General features: G+C 39.4%; 1 protein-coding gene and 1 non-coding gene across 3 annotated transcripts in view; one reads left to right on the top strand and one right to left on the bottom strand.

The window, feature by feature from the left end:
* Positions 1-21,729, top strand: part of PTPN21 (protein tyrosine phosphatase non-receptor type 21) — an 80,327-nt gene that overhangs the window by 18,683 nt on the left and 39,915 nt on the right. For both annotated transcript variants that reach the window (XM_049113384.1, XM_025442438.3), the window contains 2 exons: positions 13,410-13,579; positions 20,830-20,927. In XM_049113384.1, the coding sequence (XP_048969341.1) occupies positions 13,410-13,579; positions 20,830-20,927 (268 nt within the window). The remainder of the gene's footprint in view (positions 1-13,409; positions 13,580-20,829; positions 20,928-21,729) is intronic.
* On the bottom strand, positions 19,979-20,085 carry LOC112658242 (U6 spliceosomal RNA). Its single transcript, XR_003135620.1, has one exon. It is a non-coding gene; the product is annotated as a U6 spliceosomal RNA (small nuclear RNA).

The following is a 21,729-nucleotide window of genomic DNA, read 5'->3' as shown; positions in this document are numbered from 1 at the left end:
AGCCCAGGGCGTGATCCTGGAGACCCTGGATCGAGTCCTACGTCAGGCTTTCTGCATGGAGCCTGCTTCTCCCTCTGCCTGTGTCTCTGCCTCTCTCTCTCTCTGCATCTCTATGAATAAATAAATAATCTTAAAAAATTTTTTTAAGAAAAGTGGCCAAACCAGTAAGCCCATTGCGGTGCTTGCTGTGTTGCCTTGTGTAGCTGAATCACTGTGATTAGCCACGGTGTATGCAGGTGGTGTTTCCACCTGTTAAAAGCACGTCACCTCACTGAAGCCTTTTCCCTTCTACTATTTGTGGATTAGGAGCATGAAGACAGGACCACTGTAAATTGTCACTGCGTTTTCATTCCTCTTCTGCAGCTCATGATTATCTCTGTTGTCTATTTTTTCATTGAGACTTTTATATTTCTTGAATAGAGTAATTGTATATAGGGTGATGAATAGAGGATAACTTCTATTATCCTTAATACTTAATAGCACAACTATACTGAAAGCTGGATCATTGTCTTCTACTTTTAAATATAACAAAAGCATTTTATTTTCCTCATATCCAAATAGCACTTCTTAGAATAAAATGTAACTGGCATTATGGTACTTAAACAATTTAAAAAATATCAAGTGTAGGGATCCCTGGGTGGCGCAGCGGTTTAGCGCCTGCCTTTGGCCCAGGGCGCGATCCTGGAGACCCGGGATCGAATCCCACGTCAGGCTCCCGGTGCATGGAGCCTGCTTCTCCTTCTGCCTGTGTCTCTGCGCCTCTCTCTCTCTCTCTGTGTGTGTAACTATCATAAATAAATAAAAAAATTTAAAAAAAAAAAAAAAAAAATATCAAGTGTATATTTCTGAGTTACTGACTTTTACTTAGGTACCTTCTGTGCCTTGGTCCTCAATGAAGAACATAGTTGAAATCCATTAAACCTGTAAGTGTGGCCTTTGTTAAGGGGAACTTTATTAATAAAAAGGAGAAAAAAAAATCACTTTTCTATATCAGAAGAGGAAACAGTTTTACTATTAGAGCATTTGTGAATATGGAAGAAGTATTTGGTGTAACTAGAAAACCACCTTGTAAAATATGTGGGGAAAAATTATTTCATATATGCTAAAAGCATTAGTTTTGAACTTTGATTAATGAGGAAAACAAATACAGCTTTTAAGAAGTCTGGGAGTTTATTCATGTGTATCTGTTGAGGATTGTAACCACAAAAGCAATTTTCTTGATTTTATAATCTTCAGATCTTTCATGGTAATACTAATTTAAGAACAGTGGAACTGTGGTGTTTTTTATATTTTAAGGTAGTGGAAAATAGTTGGGTAATATTCTTTCAGGCAGTAGAAATTAACATTGATTTGATTTTGTTAAAATATATTCACTTATAGTTCTAAAATTGAATTCCCTTTATCTCTGTGTGGTTTCCTTCTCCCCACATCACAGCCACATTTAGGTAACAGGATACAGTTATGATTTCAACCTGACAAAAGTGAATGTTAGAAAAACAGCAGCTATTCATAAATATGCTCGTTTCAGCTCTTCCTTTTCACTTTTATATCGTGTACTTAGAACCTCTAAAAATATTGCTCACACTACTCACTGGCAAGAGAAAATAGAAAAAATAAGAGGAATCAGAAAAATATTAAAAATGCTTTTCCCTCTGGGAACTAACTGATATATAAAAACTGGAATATGGGCTGAATTAGTCTTTTACCTCTCTTAATAAAAAGAGAACTGCTAGTATTTATCAATTCCCCTAAAACCTAGGCATTTGTGGATTAAGTTATATGCCCAAAAGTCCCAAATTTAGAAAGAGAAATTAATCTAATTCATTTGTTGGAATGGGATATAAGAAATGGTCCTAGAATGTGGCAAACTGGTTAACTAAAATAATTGAAGGTGGACTCTGGTTTACCATCAGTTATGTGGGTTTTAAACAAAATGACTTTTTTCTGTAGTAGTATAGGATAGAGCACACCAGGGACACCTGGGTGGCTCAGCAGTTGAACATCTGCCTTCCACTCAGGTTCTGATCCCACAGTCCTGGGATCGAGTCCCATATCAGGTTCCCCACAGGGAGCCTGCTTCTCCCTCTGGGTATGTCTCTGCCCCTCTCTCTGTGTCTGTCATGAATAAATAAATAAAATCTAAAAAAAAAAAAAAAAAAAAAAAAAGGAATAGAGCACACCAGCTCTGCCTCTGTTAAAACTGTGTTAACATCTCAGTTATTTCTGTCATTCTTAGGTAGTAAAATTTGGTATATACTAAAAATTCCTGTTTAATCTTAATTTACTCTAAAGACATGTTGGTAATAGTTTTAATCTTCTCATTGAATATCTTTCTCCATACCACTTATCAGTATCTGGCCTCCCATATATTTTGCTTGTCTTTCTCTCCCCACTGGAATGTAAGCCACATGAGGCCAGGAAGTATATTCTTTTGTTCAGTGCTATATCCTTATCACCCACAACAGTGTTTGACACACAGTAGGTGTTGTCAGAATTCATTGAACAAATAGATGAATCTGAGGCATTAGTCCGTTTTTCTTAGAAAGTACAGTATAAGATATTTTTTTTAAAGTTTGTTTGCTTGTTTACTTTTTTGTAATCTCTCCACCCAATGTGGGGCTCAAACTCAAAACCCTGAGATCTAGAGTCACACGCTCTTCTGACTGAACTGGGCAGGTGCCCCACAGTATGATATATTTTTTGAAGAACGACCTTACTGTGTTTGGGGATCACTGTATTCTCCTTAGCATCTTATTTTCCAGGATAGTAAATAGAAAATACATGAACCGTCATCTCTGTAAATAGTGATTCCATTTCACACCTTGGACTTTTCTTTCAGTATATCCCTAAAATTGGCTTTTCATTTGCCTCTTTTCTTAAAAGCTAGATGTTACAGCAACAACAAAAATCTGGCCATTTGAGGAGTTCAGTTACTTGGACTTCAGTTAATAATAAAAGTTTGAGTGTAGACTGCCAAAATATATTTTTTGATTGTTATTTTCTCAGTCCTCATATATGCTAGAGTATAGTGATGATATTGTGTTATCACCTTGACGGTAAGATAGATGGTATATTATTTGACCAAGGACAGAAGAAAATGGATCAGAATTAAACAGAGTAGAGAAAAAAACACCGTCTACTTGAGGCACTGTGACCACAATGCTATCTGTCAAAAGGAACAGATAGAATGCTTCATTATTTATGGCACACTCAGAGTAGAGGTAAGCTCTGGGCTTGAATTAGGTTAATACTTAGTAACTACCCTTGTTAGATGATCTCTGCCTCGGATAGGCTTTATCTAGAGCTATCTCCTCTCATCACTTTCCTGATGAAAAGTCTTCCGACTTATGCCTAGTCTAAGAAAAGCATCAGGATAAAATTATAGTTGTAATTTTATATGGGATTAACTTTTATCAAACTGAATGCATCAGTGGCTTAAAAAACCCTCCAGCTAAATCGTGTGTCCCTTTGCTCTGCTTTAAAAATAGCACAACTAAAAGACTCTTAAAATAATTAGACAAGAAATGAGTTGGGGATTAGGAAAGGGTTTACATTCTGACAAGATGTGGACCTGCTTATAATAACTCATGTCTCTTTAGATGACTGTGATTTGAGGGGACACCTTTTACCCAAGCTCAAAAATTTGTAAACTGTCCCTCTGAACAAAAAGCTTAATTATCAAAAGACCTTGTTCTCTGAATAAATATTAGCTCATTTAAAGAAGTCAGCCATATTGTGTCTGAAAAGAAGGCAAATTATTTATTTTATCTTTTTTTTTAAAAGATTATTTATTTATGACAGACACAGAGAGAGAGAGAGAGAGAGAGAGAGAGAGAGAGAGGCAGAGAGACACAGGCAGAGGGAGAATCAGGCTGCATGCAGGGAGCCCGACATGAGACTTGATCCCGGGACTCCAGGATCACACCCTGGGCCGAAGGTGGCACTAAACCGCTGGGCCACTGGGGCTGCCCATATTTTATCTTTTTTAAAAGATTTTATTTATTTATTCGTGAGAGACACACAGAGACACAGGCAGAGGGAGAAGCAGGCTCCCTGCAGGGAGCCCGATGTGGAACTCGATCCCAGGACCCAGGACCCGGAGATCAGGACCTGAGCCAAGGGCAGATGCTCAACCCCTGAGCCACCCAGGTGCCCCAGAAGACAAGTTTTTAAGTGTAACTTTTGTTTTTACTGTAGTTTTATTCAGCAGGCACAATTATCCACATTTTAGGGAGCAGCTGTGAAAACTTTTAAATAGCTCTGAAGAGATTATTGAATAACTTGATGAAAACGACTGACATGTTCAGAGCAAAATAGGAAAGGGTGAGTGTAAAAGTATCTTGACAGTGGAGAAGTTTCACAAAAAAATCTGTTTAGTGATAATTGAGCATTGATCTAGACAATGCTAGAAGATTCAGTGGTTTAGAGGCTTTTATTGGAGTGAGTTTACTGCAGGTCAGGTCGGCTTGCTTTGTCACTAGTGAGAGTAGACAGAGCTGTGGAGGAAGAGAAGCCACGTGGAGGTAAAGTCTCTTATCGGGGAAAGGTACTGGGAAGTTAGATAAGGAGTGGTGGGAGGCATGAACCAAAAGCCAATAATTAAAGACTGGTTTATGGGGAAACTTTTATTATAGTTAAACCACGCCTGTAAATAAGACAGGACATGCATAACCCAGAAGATTTGGACTCAAAAGAAGACACATGATTCTGGGAAAGTATCCTAGACCAAGAAACAATTGGTAATAATAGTTGAAATTTAAGGCACATGAGGCCTGTCTGTACTAAGGTTTTTATTTCTTTTAAAAGAAGGTTGTACTGTATCCTGACTTTAAATAAAGGAAGAAAGGTGCCTGGGTTGCTTAGTGAGTTAAGCATCTGCCTTTGGCTCAGGTCATGATCTCAGGGTCCTGGGATGGAGCCCCCATTTGGGCTCTGTGCTCAGCTGGGAGTGGGCTTGAAGATTCCCTTTCCCTCAGCCACTCCCTCCACTTGTGCTTGCTCTCTCTCTCTCTCAAATCAGTAAATCTTAAAAAAAAGATAAATAAGGAAAGAAATTTGACCATTATCTGGTCAGTCATATTTTCAAGGAAGAAGCATGCTTGACTCGAGTTTTGTTGTTTTCTCAGTCACACCTGGAGAGATCTTAACTGCTAAGTCAATGCACTCAGAGCAAATCGAACAAGAGTGCTTTTAACTTATGAGCATAGTGATAACTTACAAAGTTCACCACAACTTTCTGAAGAAGGCAGGCTACAGGTTCTTTTCCCTGTGAAGCAACAGACCCAGGCAGAGCAGGGGAGGGGCGGAGCCTCGTGACAGCAGGCCAGCACTCTTGCCATTACAAGGAGCTGGGGGCTGCTATTGGAATTGCAGGCATACATCAGGGAAATATAAATCAAAACCACAATGAGATACCACCTCACACCAGTGAGAACGGTGAAAATGAACAAGACAGGAAACAACAAATGTTGGAGAGGATGTGGAGAAAGGGGAACCCTCTTGCACTGTTGGTGGGAATGTGAACTGGTGCAGCCACTCTGGAAAACTGTGTGGAGGTTCCTCAAAGAGTTAAAGATAGAGCTACCCTACAACCCAGCAATTGCACTGCTGGGGATTTATCCCAAAGATACAGATGCAGTGAAACAGCAGGACACCTGCACCCCAATGTTTCTAGCAGCAATGTCCACAATAGCCAAACTGTGGAAGGAGCCTCTGTGTCCATCGAAAGACATGGATAAAGAAGATGTGGTTTATGTATACAATGGAATATTACTCAGCCGTTAGAAACGACAAATACCCACCATTTGCTTTGAAGTGGATGGAACTGGAGGGTATTATGCTGAGTGAAGTAAATCAGTCAGAGAAGGACAAACATATGGTCTCATTCATTTGGGGAGTATAAAAAATAGGGAAAGGAGAGAAAATGAGTGGGAAATATCAGTGAGGGTGACAGAACATGAGAGACTCCTAACTCTGGGAAACGAACAAGGGGTAGTGGAAAGGGAGGTGGGCGGGAGGATGGGGTGACTGGGTGGCAGGCAGTGAGGGGGGCACCTGACGGGATGAGCACTGGGTGTTAATGCTATATGTTGGCAAATCGAACTCCAATAAAAAGAATAAAAAAAAAACTGAGCCACACAGTAATATTGTGCAAGATATATTGACAGTTTCCAAACTTATTTTTTATATATAAAACATGTTTTTTATAAATTAAAAAAAAAAAAAAAAAAGGAATTGCAGGCATAGCCCCTTAGAGAACATCTAAATAACAGCAGGCACTAAAACAGGTACCAAAGGTTGAAATCTTTTTCCTGGTTTTGGAAAATGTGGTTGAACTCAAAAGTGAAATAATGAAACCACAATTAAATTGGCTAAAGTACTGTGAACTTGTATATGCAATAAGTTGTTTTTGTAATCACTTTTGGGAGGTGAAGCAATCTTCATAACTTTGCCTAATAACCAAGACTTAATTCTGTTGCTCAAACAACTGGTTTTAAAAAGATTTATTGGGCAGCCCTGGTGGCTTGGCGGTTTAGTGCCACCTTCGGCCTGGGGCATGATTCTGCGAGTCCCCTCCGGCTCCCTGCATGGAGCCTGTTCCTCCCTCTGCCTTTGTCTCTGCCTCTCTCGCTCTCTCTCAGTGTCTCTCATGAATAAATAAATAGAATCTTAAAAAAATAAAAAGATTTATTTATTTGGGGGTGGGGAGAGAAAAGGAGCAGGAACAGGGGGCCCGGGATGGGGGTGGCAAAGAGAAAATCCTCAAGTAGACTCCCTGTTGAGTCGGTGTGGTGGGGGTGAGGGGAATGACTGCCTCTGGGCTCAATCCTGGGACCCTGAGATGGTGACTTGAGCTGAAATCAGAAGATTCCTCTGCCTAACTGACGGAACTACCCAAGTGTCCCCTGCAAACAACTATTTTTAATGCCAGTCTTTTTTTTTTTTTTTTTTTTTTTAAGATTTTGTTTATTCATGACAGACACAGAGAGAGGCAGACACACAGGCAGAGGGAGAAACAGGCTCCATGCAGGGAGCCTGACCTGGAACTTGATCCCAGGTCTCCAGAATCATACCTTGGGCTGAAGGCAGTGCTAAACTGAGCCCCCCAGGTGACCCTAAGAATCCATTTCCATGGGTACCTGGGTGGCTCAGTGGTTGAGCATCTGCCTTTGGCTCAGGTCGTGATCCTGAGGCCCAGGGATCAAGTTCTGTTCCCACTCCCTGCAGGGAGCCTGCTTCTTCCTCTGCTTATGTCTCTGTGTCTCTCATGAATAAATAAATAAAATCTTAAAAAAAAAATCCATTTCCAAATTCAAAGTCATAAAGATTTATGTCTGTTCTAAAGAATTTTATGATTTAGTTCTTATATTTAGGTTGTTGATTCGGTTTGATTAATTTTTATATATTCTGTGAAGTAGGGTCTAACTTCATTCTTTTGCTTTTTTGTTTTTTTGTTTTTTTTTTTGAGAGAGAAAACGTGCATGTGAGTGGAAGAGGGACAGAGAGAGGTAGAGAATCCCAAGTAGGCTCCATTTCCAGCATGGAGCCCGATGCGGAGCTCAACCCCATCACCCCAAGACTGTGACCCAAGCCAAAATCAAGAGTTGGCTATTCAACTGACTGAACCACCCAAGCACCCCTTTTCTTTTGCATGTTGATCTTCACTTGTCTTAGAACCATTTGTTGAGAGACTGTTCTTTCTCCACCAAATGGTTTGGCACTCTTGCTGAAAATCAGTTGACCATAGATGCACAGGTTTATTTGTGGGCTCAATTTTATAACATTTATCTATGTGTCTCTCTTATACTAGTACCTCACTATTTTTTGTTGTTGTTGTTTTTCCTTTTTTTTTGTTGTTGTTGTTGTTGTTTTTCCTTTTCTCTTTTTTTCTTTTTTTCTTTTTTAGTTGTAGTTCAGTTTGCCAACATATAGCATTAACATCCAGTGCTCATCCCGTCAAGTGCCCCCCTCAGTGCCCATCACCCAGTCACCCAAAACCCCCACCCACCTCTCTTTCCACTACCCCTTGTTCGTCTCCCCGAGTTAGGAGTCTCTCATGTTCTGTCACCCTCACTGATATTTCCCACTCATTTTCTCTCCTTTCCTCTATAATCCCTTTCACTATTTTTTATATTCCCCAAATGAATGAGACCATATAATGTTTGTCCTTCTCCAAATGACTTATTTCACTCAGCATAATACCCTCCAGTTCCATCCACGTCAAAGCAAATGGTGGGTATTTGTCATTTCTAATGGCTGAGTAATATTCCATCGTATATAGACCATATCTTCTTTATCCATTCGTCTTTCGATGGACACCGAGGCTCCTTCCACAGTTTAGCTATTGTGGACATTGCTGCTATCAACATTGGGGTGCAGGTGTCCTGCTGTTTCACTGCATCTGTATCTTTGGGGTAAATCCCCAGCAATGCAATTGCTGGGTCATAGGGCAGTTCTATCTTTAACTCTTTGAGGAACCTCCACACAGTTTTCCAGAGTGGCTGTACCAGTTCACATTCCCACCAGCAGTGGAAGAGGGTTCCCCTTTCTCCACATCCTGGGTACCTGGGTGGCTCAGCAGTTGAATGTCTGCCTTTGACTCAGGGTGTGATCCCAAAGTCATGGGATCGAGTTCCACATCAAGCTTCTGCATGGAGCCTGCTTCTCTCTCTGCCTATTTCTTTGCCTCTTTCTGTGTGTCTCTCTTGAATAAATAGTATCTTAAAAAAAAAAAAAAAAAGACCCCTTGTAATTCCATATAAACTCAAGAATTATCTTTCTCTGAAAAAAGAATAGGGATAGCATTTGAATCTGTAGATCACTTTAGATAGTTTTGCCATCTTACAATATTAAGCGTTCTAATTTATAAGCACAGGAGGTCTTTTCATTTATTTTTTTTTATTCATTCATGAAAGACATAGAGAGGCAGAGACATAGGCAGAGGGAGAAGCAGGTTCCATGGAGGAAGCCTGATGTTGGACTTGATCCTGGTACTCCGGGATCATGCCCTGAGCCAAAGCCAGACACTCAACCACTGAACCACAGAGGCGTCCCTCATTTAATTTTTTTCAACAGTGAAGAGGCACTTGGCTGGCTTAGTCAATAGAGCATGTGACTTTTGATCTTAGGGTCACAAGTTGAAGCTCCAAGTTGGACATGGAGCCTACTTAGAAAAATACTAATTTTCTTTCAGTCATGTTTTGTAATGTTCAGTATACAAGTTTTTTCACCTCACTGGTTAAATTTATTTCTAGATTTTGAATTCTTTTGGATGCTATTTTATATGAAATTGTTTTTTGAATTCCTTTTTAAATTTCCAATTCCTGGTGTGCAGAATCTGTATTGATATGTGCATGCTGATCTTGAACCCTACAACTTTGCTGAGTTTATTAGTGCTAGTCTTTTTTTTTTTTTTGTGAGGGTCTTTCGGGGAGTTTAAAAAAATGTATGGATCATGTTTCATGTGCATGGAGATAGTTTTACTTCTTCCTTTCCAATTCAGATGCCTTTATTTCATTTTCCTACTTAATTGCTCTGGCTAGAATTTCCAGTACAGTATTGAATACAGTGGTGAACATGGGCATACTTGTCTTGTTCCTGATCTTAGGGGGAAAACTTTCAGTCTTTCACTATTGAGGATGTTCGCTGTGGGTTCTTTATAAATGCTTTTGATGTTGTGAAGTTCTTTTTTTCTTCTTTTTAATAAATTTATTTTTTATTGGTGTTCCATTTGCCAACATACAGAATAACACCCAGTGCTCATCCCATCAAGTGCCCCCCTCAGTGCCCGTCACCCATTCACCCCCACCCCCTGCCCTCCTCCCCTTCCACCACCCCTAGTTCGTTTCCCAGAGTTAGGAGTCTTTATGTTCTGTCTCCCTTTCTGATATTTCCCACACATTTCTTCTCCCTTCCCTTATATTCCCTTTCACTATTATTTATATTCCCCAAATGAACGAGAACATATAATGTTTGTCCTTCTCCGATTGACTTACTTCACTCAGCATAATACCCTCCAGTTCCATCCACGTTGAAGCAAATGGTGGGTATTTGTCATTTCTAATAGCTGAGTAATATTCCATTGTATACATAAACCACATCTTCTTTATCCATTCATCTTTCGTTGGACACCGAGGCTCCTTCCACAGTTTGGCTATTGTGGACATTGCTGCTATAAACATCGGGGTGCAGGTGTCCCGGCGTTTCATCGCATCTGTATCTTTGGGGTAAATCCCCAACAGTGCAATTGCTGGGTCGTAGGGCAGGTCTATTTATAACTCTTTGAGGAACCTCCACACTGATGTTATGAAGTTCTTTTGTATTACTAGATTTCTGAGTATTTTTACCAAAAGAAGGTGTTAATTTTTTTTTTTTTTTTAAGATTTTATTTATTCATGAGAGACACACAGAGAGAGGCAGAGACACAGGCAGAGGGAGAAGCAGGCTTCACGCAGGGAGCCCGATGCAGAACTCGATCCCGGTACTCCGGGATCATGCCCTGAGCTGAAGGCAAGCGCTCAACCACCAAGCCACCCAGGCGTCCCATAAAAGGGTGTTAAATTTTATCAAATGTTTTTTCTGTTAGTTCAGAGGATTATGTATTTTCTTCATATTAACAATATGTTACATTGATTTTTTTTTTTTTTAAGATTTTGTTTATTTATTTATAGAGACACAGAGAGAGAATGAGAGGCAGAGACACAGGCAGAGGGAGAAGCAGGCTCCATGCAGAGAGCCTGATGCGGGACTCGGGACTCGATCCAGGGTCTCCAGGATCACGCCCCAGGCTGCAGGCGGCGCCAAACCGCTGCGCCACCGGGGCTGCCCTACATTGATTCTTTTGTATATTGAACCTCTCTTGCATTTCTGGTATAAATCCCACCTGCTCATGGTGTATGACCCTTTTGATATGCTGTTGGATTCAGTCTGTAACTATTGCATCTATATCTATAAAAGATATGATATTAGTCTATAGTTTTCTGATGGTGTCTTTTGTCTGTTTGGGATATCAGAATAATGCTGGACTATAGATGAGGTAGAGAGTATTCTCTTGTCCTCTTTGATCCCCCACCCCCACACACACACACTGTTTTTTCGATGAATTTTAAGTTATTTTGGAAAGTTAATTATCCAGATGCTCAAGATTGTTATCTGAGACAAAGCCCCCAAAATGGACTTGCACAGAAAATTCTATGCCTGATGAGAATTTAATCACAACATTTTTGCTCAAACTCTCCCTATCCATTTTAGAAACAAACTATATTATAGCATCAAATTTCATGCAGATGTTATTTCTTTTTTTTTTTTTTTTTTTTAAGATTTTTATTTATTCATGAGACACAGAGAGAGAGAGAGAGAGAGGCAGAGACATAGGCAGAAAGAGAAGCAGGCTCCGTGCAGGGAGCCCAATGTGGGACTTGATTCCTGGTCTCCAGAATCATGCCCTGGGCTGAAGGCGGTGCTAAACCGCTGAGCCACCCGGGCTGCGCAGATGTTGTAATTTCATTATGTATGTGTAGAAATTCTATGGAAGCATTGAATTTAAGCATTATGATGTTAGGAGATTTTAGTTACCCATGTGTATGCAAATATTTCTAGTAGCAATTTTAGAAATATAATATTTCTTTGGAGGCATTTAGCCATGTATAAACTTGGTTTTGGCTAGCTTAACCTACTTCAGAGAATAGAACTTGAGGGGCACCTGGGTGGCTCAGTTGAGCATCTGCCTTTGGCTCAGGTCGTGATCCTGGAGTCCTGGGAAAGGAGTACTGCATTGGTATATAGTAAACGTTCAAATATTTCGTTCATATGTGATGGCTTGGGTCGTCACTAAGAAGAAGCAAGAGAATATTCATTCTTTCAACAGATTTTACTGAATTCCTGCACCATTCTGTTTGGTTATAAAGGGGAAATGGACACATTCTTCACTTTTGTTGAATTTATTCCCTTGTAAAAAAATTGTAAGGTAAAATGAATATCAAGGGCATGTTTGTATAATTACTCTTTTTCCTTGTAAATTAAAATTGATGTTTTATTTGAATAAAGATTACGAGTTAAAGAAATAGCTTGGATATTACTATTTCTCGTTTTATTATTGTGCTAAAGCTGTATTTTCCATTACAGTGCCACTAGATGCTTGCAGCTATTTAATTTAAGTCAATTAAAATTAAATAACATTAAAAATTTAGTTCCTTGGCTACACTAAACCACATTCTAGGTGCCTGATAGCCACATGCAGCCATGGCTGCTATATCAGAGATAGAATATTTCCATCATCGTAGAAATTTCTTTTCGGCAGTGTTACTCTAGAGTCTAGAACAAAGCAAGGAATTTTTCCAGTTGCCTTGATCTGTAAACTGATTTTGAGGTAAATATTAGCAATGGCCCAAGACTGTCATTTCAGTGCTTAAGTGCATTAATAACCTTTCAGGGTGACCAAGCCCAGAGCTAGTATCGATTTACCTGAACGGTTTCATTACACAGCAAGTGAGATCTAAATGCTAATATCTGGGCAGTTTTTTAAACCTTCTAGAAATAAACTTAAGTTATCTTATTGCTTAATATGTGGGTTTTTGTATATGTGTATGTATGTGAAAATTTATGTCCATGCTCCATAGTATTATGATTGCAATTAAAGTTGTATCTAGGGGATCCCTGGGTGGCTCAGCGGTTTAGCGCCTGCCTTTGGCCCAGGGCGTGATCCTGGAGTCCCTCGTCGGGCTCCTGGCTCGGGCTCCTGGCATGGAGCCTGCTTCTCCCTCCTCCTGTGTCTCTGCCTCCCCCCCCATGTCTATCATGAATAAATAGAAATAAATAAATCTTAAAAAAAAAAGTTGTATCTAATAAACTTTTGGGGGCAAAGAAGAGTTGCAGTTGCACCTGTATTTCTGGAATTTACAATATTTACATGAAATTATTTATAGAAGCCGAATTCAAGAGTAGTGAAAAGTTGTATTAACACCATCTAATTAGTATTTTAAGTATAACCCCAATTATACTTTTAAAAATATCAATTATAAATTTAGTATTTTGATAATTTTAAAACTAAACATTTGTTCAGTAGATGGTTTTTTTTTGTTGTTGTTAAAAACTCTGTAAAGTGGTATAACAACACCTGATACATTCTGATGTTGAGGCTGTGAATGCATTTTTCTGTGCAGCATTCAAGAAACAGTCTGCAAGAGTAGTTGCTTTGTTGCCTCTTTTTCCTGCATGTGAGTACCTAGATCTATGTATATAGAGAGAGGTCTTGCCTCTGTTCTTTCCTTCAGGTTTTGTTATTGCTTTTTGAGAAGAGAAGCAGTAAGAGGCTGCTGTCACGTGGTCCCAGGTCGTGGGTCAGAGCAATTAGAAGGCCAGACACCCCCTTATACATTTCTGCCTCTTTCAGTGACTTTCCTTCTTTCTAGATCACTTATTTCAGTCTCTGGTACCACAACAAGCAAAATCAGCGCCGGTGGGTGGATTTGGAGAAACCTCTCAAGAAGCAGCTGGATAAATATGCCTCGGAACCTACTGTCTATTTTGGAGTGGTGTTTTATGTGCCTTCAGTGTCCCAACTGCAACAGGAGATTACCAGGTAAGAAATCACATGCCCTTTGTTGTTTAGGAAATAATCTTACAAGGCTAAGAAAGCAACTTGGAGGTTAAAGTCAGGAGGCTCCTGCACACAAATTTAGCCACATTATCACCTGGAGGTTCTGGCTCGTGGCTCATCATAGTATTTTCCTGCATGTTGCCTGAGTTACGGTTTCACTAGGCACGAAAGAGTGATGACAGGTGAAGATGATGTTTTTCTCCTGACTGTGAACTCCTCTTGTAGTTATGTCTTCTTCACAATTTTTGTTGGTTTGTTTCTGACCTTTGTAACACCAAAAGGAGAGAGGAGATTTTAAAAAGGCGCAGGGTCTGTATTCCTATATCGGTGAACCGTGCAGAAGGGTTCTTAGGGATCTATGTCCTGTAGATAGTTGGGAAGGTGAGTGCGTTTAGGATAGAAGAGGGGGCCAGTAAGTGCACTTAGAGGAAAGGGAAGATCTTATTAAGTAGCAGGGTAGAGGAACTAAATGAGGGTATTTTTTTCCCCTTGAAGACAAAATGAAAAACAAGGAATAAAGTAAGGAATAAAATCTGAATCCGTGGGTGAGTCTGCCTTTCAAGTTCTCCCAAATCCACCACTACCTTATCTTTTGAATCCTATTTAACATTACTTTTCAGCCAAGCTGGACTACTTCCAGCGCCCTGAATGTGCCGCAGGCCTTTTCATCTTTGGGTCCTAGAGCTTTCTTAGGTCCTGGAATCCTATTCATCTTCTGAATGTAAGTTCAGAAGGCACCTCCTCCACACAGTGTGTGTGATCCCTGGGCTGGAATGAGCTTTGCCTTACCCAGACCAGCCTACAGTTTGCTTGTACTTGTGTTAAGATGGAAGGTGTTACAACCTTTCATGATAGTTATTTTGTGTACATATCTTATCTTTTTCTTGGATTTTAAACCTATGTTTTCTTTAGCTTTACCTTTTGCACAGTATCTTACACAGTGCCCTGGAGATAGTAAGAACCTGGTAGTGCCCTGTGTTTGTGTAATGTTCTTTTTGAGTACTGAGTTTGCCAGTTAACTCTTGGAAGAAGATAGAAAACCAAAGATGCGAGAATCAGGTAGTAGGGTAAATAGGCACCGACTGTAAAACTGATCTACGATAAAACTGATCTTAAAACTGACAAGTAGAACCCAGAAGGAAGAATAGCAACATGACTAACTCACTTATTTAAACATTCACTGAAGGTATAATGCTACCACATAAGAACTATATTGGTTACTGTGGGAGATGAATCTACAAATGAATAGGCTTTAATCCTACCCTAGAGGAGTTACTCAGAATCTGGGGGAACTGAAAGGCTATGTAAATAAACAATTACAGTATATTATGATGATAAATGCTTAAGTTAACACACTAGATTCCTAGGGGTGGGGCGTGGGGGAACTAGAACAGGGAAGGTAAAAAAGTTGAATTTTCACTTAGATTTTAGAAAGAATTTTCTTTTCTTTTCTTTTCTTTTCTTTTTTTCTTTTCTTCTTTTTTTTCTTTTAAGATTTTATATATTCATGAGAGAGAGACAGGGAGAAGCAGGCTCCACGCAGGGAGCCTGATGTGGGACTTAATCCCAAGATTCCAGGATCACACCCTGGGTCGAAGGCAGGTGCTAAACTGCTGAGCCACCCAGGAAGCCCCTAGAAAGAATTTTCTAGTTAGAGGGAATAGCTTGTGCAGGAGAGGGATTGAATGTCACTGATGTTTTCAGAAAATTTCAGGTATTCCCTACAGAAAGGAGAGGAGATTTGAAAAATAGGAATGTCCTAGTCATAAAATCATGGTATAATGACTTCTTGGGGAAAGACATTTTCGAATTTTAAAGGAATGGATAGATGACATTTGTATTTTACCAACTTCAGCCATCATGGAAGGCAGCTTAGGGGTGGCAAGACTATCTGGTTAAGAGACCAGTTCGGGATGGATAGGCCATAATGTAGACATTAGTCTAGAACGTGGACCTGAACAAAGGCATTAGCCATAGGAAGGACTGAGGGAGAAGGGGCCTGGTAGATGCAGTCAGTAGGGTTGCACGTTGATTAGATAAAGAGAACCCGACAGAGGGGGATCCCTGAATGGCTCAGCAGTTTGGCGCCTGCCTTTGGCCCAGGGCGCGATCCTGGAGTCCCGGGATTGAGTCCCGCGTCAGGCCCCTGGCATGGAGCCTGCTTCTCCCTCCTCCTGTGTCTCTGCCTCTCTCTCTTTCTCTCTCTCTCTCTGTCTGTCTATCATAAATAATAAATAAATAAATCTTTAAAAAAAAAAAAGAGAACCCGACAGAGCAGTTGTACCAGTAGGGATTAAGTTTGGCTACATGTAACACAGAACCCTGAATATCTTTCATTTCTTTTTTTTTTTTTTTTTTAATTTATTTATGATAGTCACACAGAGAGAGAGAGAGAGAGAGAGAGAGGCAGAGACACAGGCAGAGGGAGAAGCAGGCTCCATGCACCGGGAGCCCGACATGGGATTCGATCCCGGGTCTCCAGGATCGCGCCCTGGGCCAAAGGCAGGCGCCAAACCGCTGCGCCACCCAGGGATCCCTATCTTTCATTTCTTAAGGGAAGTCCAGAGGTCAGCTATGCAGAGCTTATACTGTCCCACAAAGTCTTCAGGGACCCATACTCTTTCTCACTGTTCTACCCTCTTCAGCATGTTCTTTCCATTCACTAGGGAATCTCGTCAAAAAATTCTGGAGAAGTTCTGACTATCACATTCGTATTCCAGGCAGCAAAAGGGTAAAACTGATTTTACTCTCCGTCACCTTCCTTTAAGAGGCCTTTCTTAGTTTCTCAGTCACACTAGTCACATTTTAAGTAATCAGTAGCCACACGAGGCTGATGGCTACTGTATTCGACAGCATAGATAGGCATCCTTTTTATCACTGCAGAAAGTTCTGTTGGACAACACTACTCTAAACCTAACCGTTCACAGGAAAAATTGAAGAGTAGATGGACATGTTAAGTGACCGTACTAGAGTGCAATCAGACAAATCCAGAATATAGGAAATTCTATGTGGCTCATCATAACATTTTATGTATGTATGTATGTATTTATTTATTTTACAACATTTAAATAAATTTTTCTTTTTAAAATTGAGACATGAATGTCAGTCAAATGTGATCTGTGGACATTCTTTAGATCCTGATATTTATTTATTTATTTTTATAAGATTTTATTTGACAGAGAGAAAGGGAGAGAGCACAAGCAGAGGGAGTGGTAGGGAGATGGAGAAGTAGACTCCCCACTGAGCAGGAACCCTGATGTGGGGCTCAATCTCAGGACCCTCAGATCATGACCTGAACCAGAGACAGATGCTTAAGAGACTGAGCCATCCAGGTGCCCCTAGATCCTGATTAAAAGAAAACCCAAAAAACTGTAAAGATACATTTTTGAAGGATGCCTGACTGGCTCAGTCGGTAGAGCATGTGACTCTTGATCTTGGGGTTGTGAGTTTAAGCCCCACGTTGAGTGTAGAGATTATTTAAAAATAAAATCTTTAGGGGTGCCTGGGTGGCTTACTTAGTTATGTGTCTGCCTTTGGCTCAGGTGTCATGATCCCAGAGTCCTGGGATTGAGCCCCGTGTTAGGATCCTTGCTGAGTCAGAAGTCTGCTTCTCCCTCTCCCTCTCCTTTTGCTCCTCCCCACCCTCGTGCTTTCTTTCTCTTTCTCTCTCTTTCAAATAAATGAGTAAGCTCTTTAAAAATAAATAAAGATTTTCAAAAAAATACATTGTTGAGGCAATCACAAAAATTGTACATGGACCAGGTATTGGGTAACATTAGGGAATTATTGCTCATTTTGTTGGGTGTGTTAAAAATTGTGTGTGTGTTAAGCTGACCTTATAGGGATATACACTAAAGTATTTGTAGGTGCTGTGATACGATATCTGGGATTTGATCTAAAGCAGTTGGGTGGGAAAGGGGAGAGAGTCAAGGAAATGGGATGGATCAAGTTGATGACTGAGGCTTCATGATATGGATATGTGGGTTTCCTGGACTTGTTCTCTATATGTTTCAAAAGTTCCGTAATAAAACTTAAAAAATAAAAATGCCAATCCTTCCACAGTGGCCTTCTGATACTAGCCTAAGAAAAATAAATGAAGGAAAAAGAGTATACCTCTTTATATATTATTTGAAATTTCTGTTGGGCCAAATGAGGCAACCTAATTTATTATAATTATTTAATGTAATATTTCTTTGTAAAAATATTTTATATTAGAAAATTGATAAATTGGTATAAGATTTAGATTTTAAAAATCTATTTAGTTTTTTTTTTTTTTTTAAGATTTTATTTATTTATTCATGAGAGACACAGGCAGAGGGAGAAGCAGGCTCCATGCAGGGAGCCTGACGTGGGACTCGATCCCAGGTCTCCAGGATCACACCCTGGGCTGAAGGCGGTGCTAAACCGCTGAGCCACCCGGGCTGCCCTGGAATGGTTATTTAGAATTAAGATGTGCAGTTTCTTGAATTCAGAACTGTTTGTAAGGAATGAAAATTTACATGTTCCATTTTATTACTGCATTTTTAAAAATTATTCTTTTTGTAACAAACACTGAAAAAACATATTTGTAAACCATCCTTAGTCTCATCAGCATGTTATAGTTTTAGCAAAAAGTGTTAACAGAAAGTGGTAATACCCTTTAAGTAAAATTTCTTGATCTTTTCCTTTTAAGTAGATACTTAAATATATACATACACATATACATATATACACACATACATGTATGTAAACGTATGTACATATATATGCATATGTATACATACACATATACTCACATCCTGCTTGCTTCCATTAAAGTATTAGGGACAATATAATGAAAGATAATAATAAAAGCAACCATTTCCCTCTTTTAGTATTTGTCAGGCACAGTTCCAAGCACTTTATACTCAATCATTCCTTAATCCTCATAACAAATCCTACAAAGTAGGTATTATTTTCCATTTGTAGTTGAGAATACCAAGATACAGAAAGGATAAATATCTTGCCTAGGGTCATACTGCCAGTATGATGTGGAACTGGGATTTCAACTCAAGCAGGCTGACTCCTGAGTCCTTGATCTCAACCATTTATATTCATATGGACTCTAGGATTTTAAAAAACTAAAGAAATAGGACAAAATACTAGAAAAGTCCTCTTAACTGGAGATTTTGACAGTTAAAAACATGCACTGTGAGGTCATCCTGACCTGGATTCAAACTCCGGCTCAGCCTGCCTTTGTGGATTTGAGCATATTGCTTAATCTCAGCTGCAGCACCTCATCTTTATGGGGTGGCTGCTGTATACTGTGGAGCAGGTGGTTAAGAGGGTAACAAGAGGGGAAGCAGTGTACATGTGCCTGGATTTTAGCTCTGAGCTTCATGGCAGTTGAGGCAAAAGAAGGGATATTCTGAGTCCCATCATCGATTATCTGATAAAAAGCATGTCAGCTTGCAAACATGACAGATTTTCTTGGTGTATCATGTAAAAGGAAATTTTCAGGTGGGATGTTATGTAAAAGACATTGAGCCAGCAAGGAACAATTTAGAGTGACTGTGGAGGAAACAACTCTTAGAATAGAAAATTGTAACACGAGGCAAAAAAACACATTTTTGTGGAAGACTAAGTTAATTTGGTCCAAGTATATTGCTTTCCCAGTGATTTGGCTTAAGGAAAGAACCTAGAGTATTTAGAGTAGAGTGTGTGGATGGCATGTTCAAGAGATAGACTTCTCTAAATACAATCTTCTTTAAATAGGCTTCTGAAAGGAGCTGCCCAGTAGAAGGTGTGAGGTTTTCTTCTTTGACAAGATCCCAGAGCTACCAGCATTCTATTTGTCAATTGAGGGAAATCTATCAGTTCTGCTACTAGCAGGTGGAAGGGGTTAAGTTGGAACTAAATTCTTATCTGAATGGATGGAGTTTTGGTCAGGTTTTTTGGTAAGAAAGAATGAAAGCCTCATAGTGAGCTAAAATAAAAGAGGATGATGTTAGGAAACATATAAAATGATTAAAGGGGTGGGCTCTGAGGGGAATTCAAATACCAACTGAATAAGTTGTTCTTTACAAAGGCCAAACCTGGAAGAGATCCCTGGATTCAAGATGGCTCTATAAACTGTTTTGCAGAGAGTTGGTGGATCCTCATTCAATGTTGTATCCCCAGCATCTGAACAATGATTGGTGCTTAGTAGGCCCCAGTCATTACCAGTTAAATGAATAAATGAAAGGAAGGCAGCATAGATCTTCACTATAGAGCCTTGTCAAAATGGAGTAGGGATACAGATGAAACAGTGCTGACTGGCTTAATATGTTTTACCTTTTGTTTTTTTTGTTTTTGTTTTTAATTGTTCAAATTTTTATTTTGATGCACAGTATGAGAAACAAACTTTTAAATCATCTGAATCTTAAAAATATGGAACGCTTCACGAATTTGTGTGTCATCCTTGCGCAGGGGCCATGCTAATCTTCTCTGTATCGTTCCAATTTTAGTATATGTGCTGCCGAAGCGAGCACATGTTTTACCTTTTGAAGGGGTGATTGTACCTTCTTTTACTAGTGATCATCTAAAGCCACAGATTATGATTTGCCCAAGTTCATTTAAAAAATGCTACGTTGGGGAGCTGGAATTTAACTAGATCTGCTTGACTAAAGCTTATGCTGGTAACTGATGCTTTGGATGTTGAAAGTGTAAACAGAAGTAAACCCATATTAAAAGAATATTAAGAAAGCATCATAGCAGCTACCCTTTTGGAGATTTCATTAAAAAATTGCTAATATAAGCCTGGTCTGAAATATCAGGAAGCATTTTCACTTGGCTTTACTTTCTAGGACTAGGGAACTTCCATCAGAGTAAGTAACTTCTACCAGAGTCTTATATTACCAGGTTACTAGTTAGAGTTTTTAAAGTAGAGATTGGCCATGGATTCTGTATTTCTCTAGCTAAACAGAACAAAACTAAGAAACTGTCTTATAGGGCATTAAAAGGTGACGGGTTGTCTTCTAGGTGATTGTAGCTTTGAAATAACTACAGTTAAGGATAAGGGGTTCAACAAATTGATTACGTTGGTGTGTGTGTGTGTGTGTGTGTGTGTGTGTAAGCATAAATATGGTCAAGGACGTTGTCATTTTTTGAAACCATCTGGGGTTAAGGTTGTCTTTGACTAGTTTATGCTCCTCTACCAAAGTACTGTAAAATGCATTGCATCTCCATTGGAGGTAATATTAATATTGACTTTTTAAAATTGACATTTTTTATAGGTATCAGTATTATCTGCAGCTGAAGAAAGATATCTTGGAAGGGAACATTCCTTGTACATTAGAACAAGCAATTCAGCTAGCAGGCTTAGCTGTTCAAGGTAAATAATGACAATTGATAATGTAATACATATATCAGATTAACATGTGTATTACAGCAAGGGTGCCTGGCTGGCTCAGTCAGTGGAACTTCAACACTTCATCTTTACGTTCGAGCCCCATGTTGGGTGTGGACATTACTTAAAAAAATAAAGATCTTTTAAAAAAAAATGTGTGTTGGGGGTCCTGGGGGGCCTCAGTTGGTTAAGTGTCTGCCTTCAGCTCAGGTCATGATCCTGGAGTCCTGGGAGATTGAGCTCCTATCTGGGTCCTTGCTCAGCAGGAAGTCTGCTTCTCCCTTTCCCTCAGCCCCTCCCTGCTGTTTGTGCTCTCTCCTTACCTTGCTCTCTCTCTCAAATGGATAAATTTTTTAAAAAGAATGTGTGTATTAGAACAAAAACAGCAAGGGGTTCTTAAAGTTACTGACTTCCTTTAGTAGTGTTTATGTTAGTGAAATTAGTTTTCTTGTAGGAAAAAATGATTTTGGATTATTTCCATGACATAAGAAACTTCTGGAAGATTAAGCATGTTAGCATATGTCAACAAAGCACACAGGCTAAAACTACAGAAAACCCATACACAGTCACACATGTACACAAAGCATTTGATAATGCTGTGTATTTCTCTAGTTCAAGGACTTGATCTGTAGGTAGCTAATATTGTAGGAAGAAAGATCAGCCAAACAATGAGGTCGATGAAGTTATGTTCACTTACACATTTTTTTCCTTTAAACTTTATTTATTATTTATTTATTTATTTATTTATTTATTTATTTATTTATTTATTTATTGGGAGGGGGTGGGA

The sequence above is a fragment of the Canis lupus genome, chromosome 8 (assembly GCF_003254725.2).
Source record: "Canis lupus dingo isolate Sandy chromosome 8, ASM325472v2, whole genome shotgun sequence".
NCBI classification, from domain to species: domain Eukaryota; kingdom Metazoa; phylum Chordata; class Mammalia; order Carnivora; family Canidae; genus Canis; species Canis lupus.
Note: the sequence above shows the minus strand (reverse complement) of the source record. Positions and strands in the feature narration are given on the sequence as shown.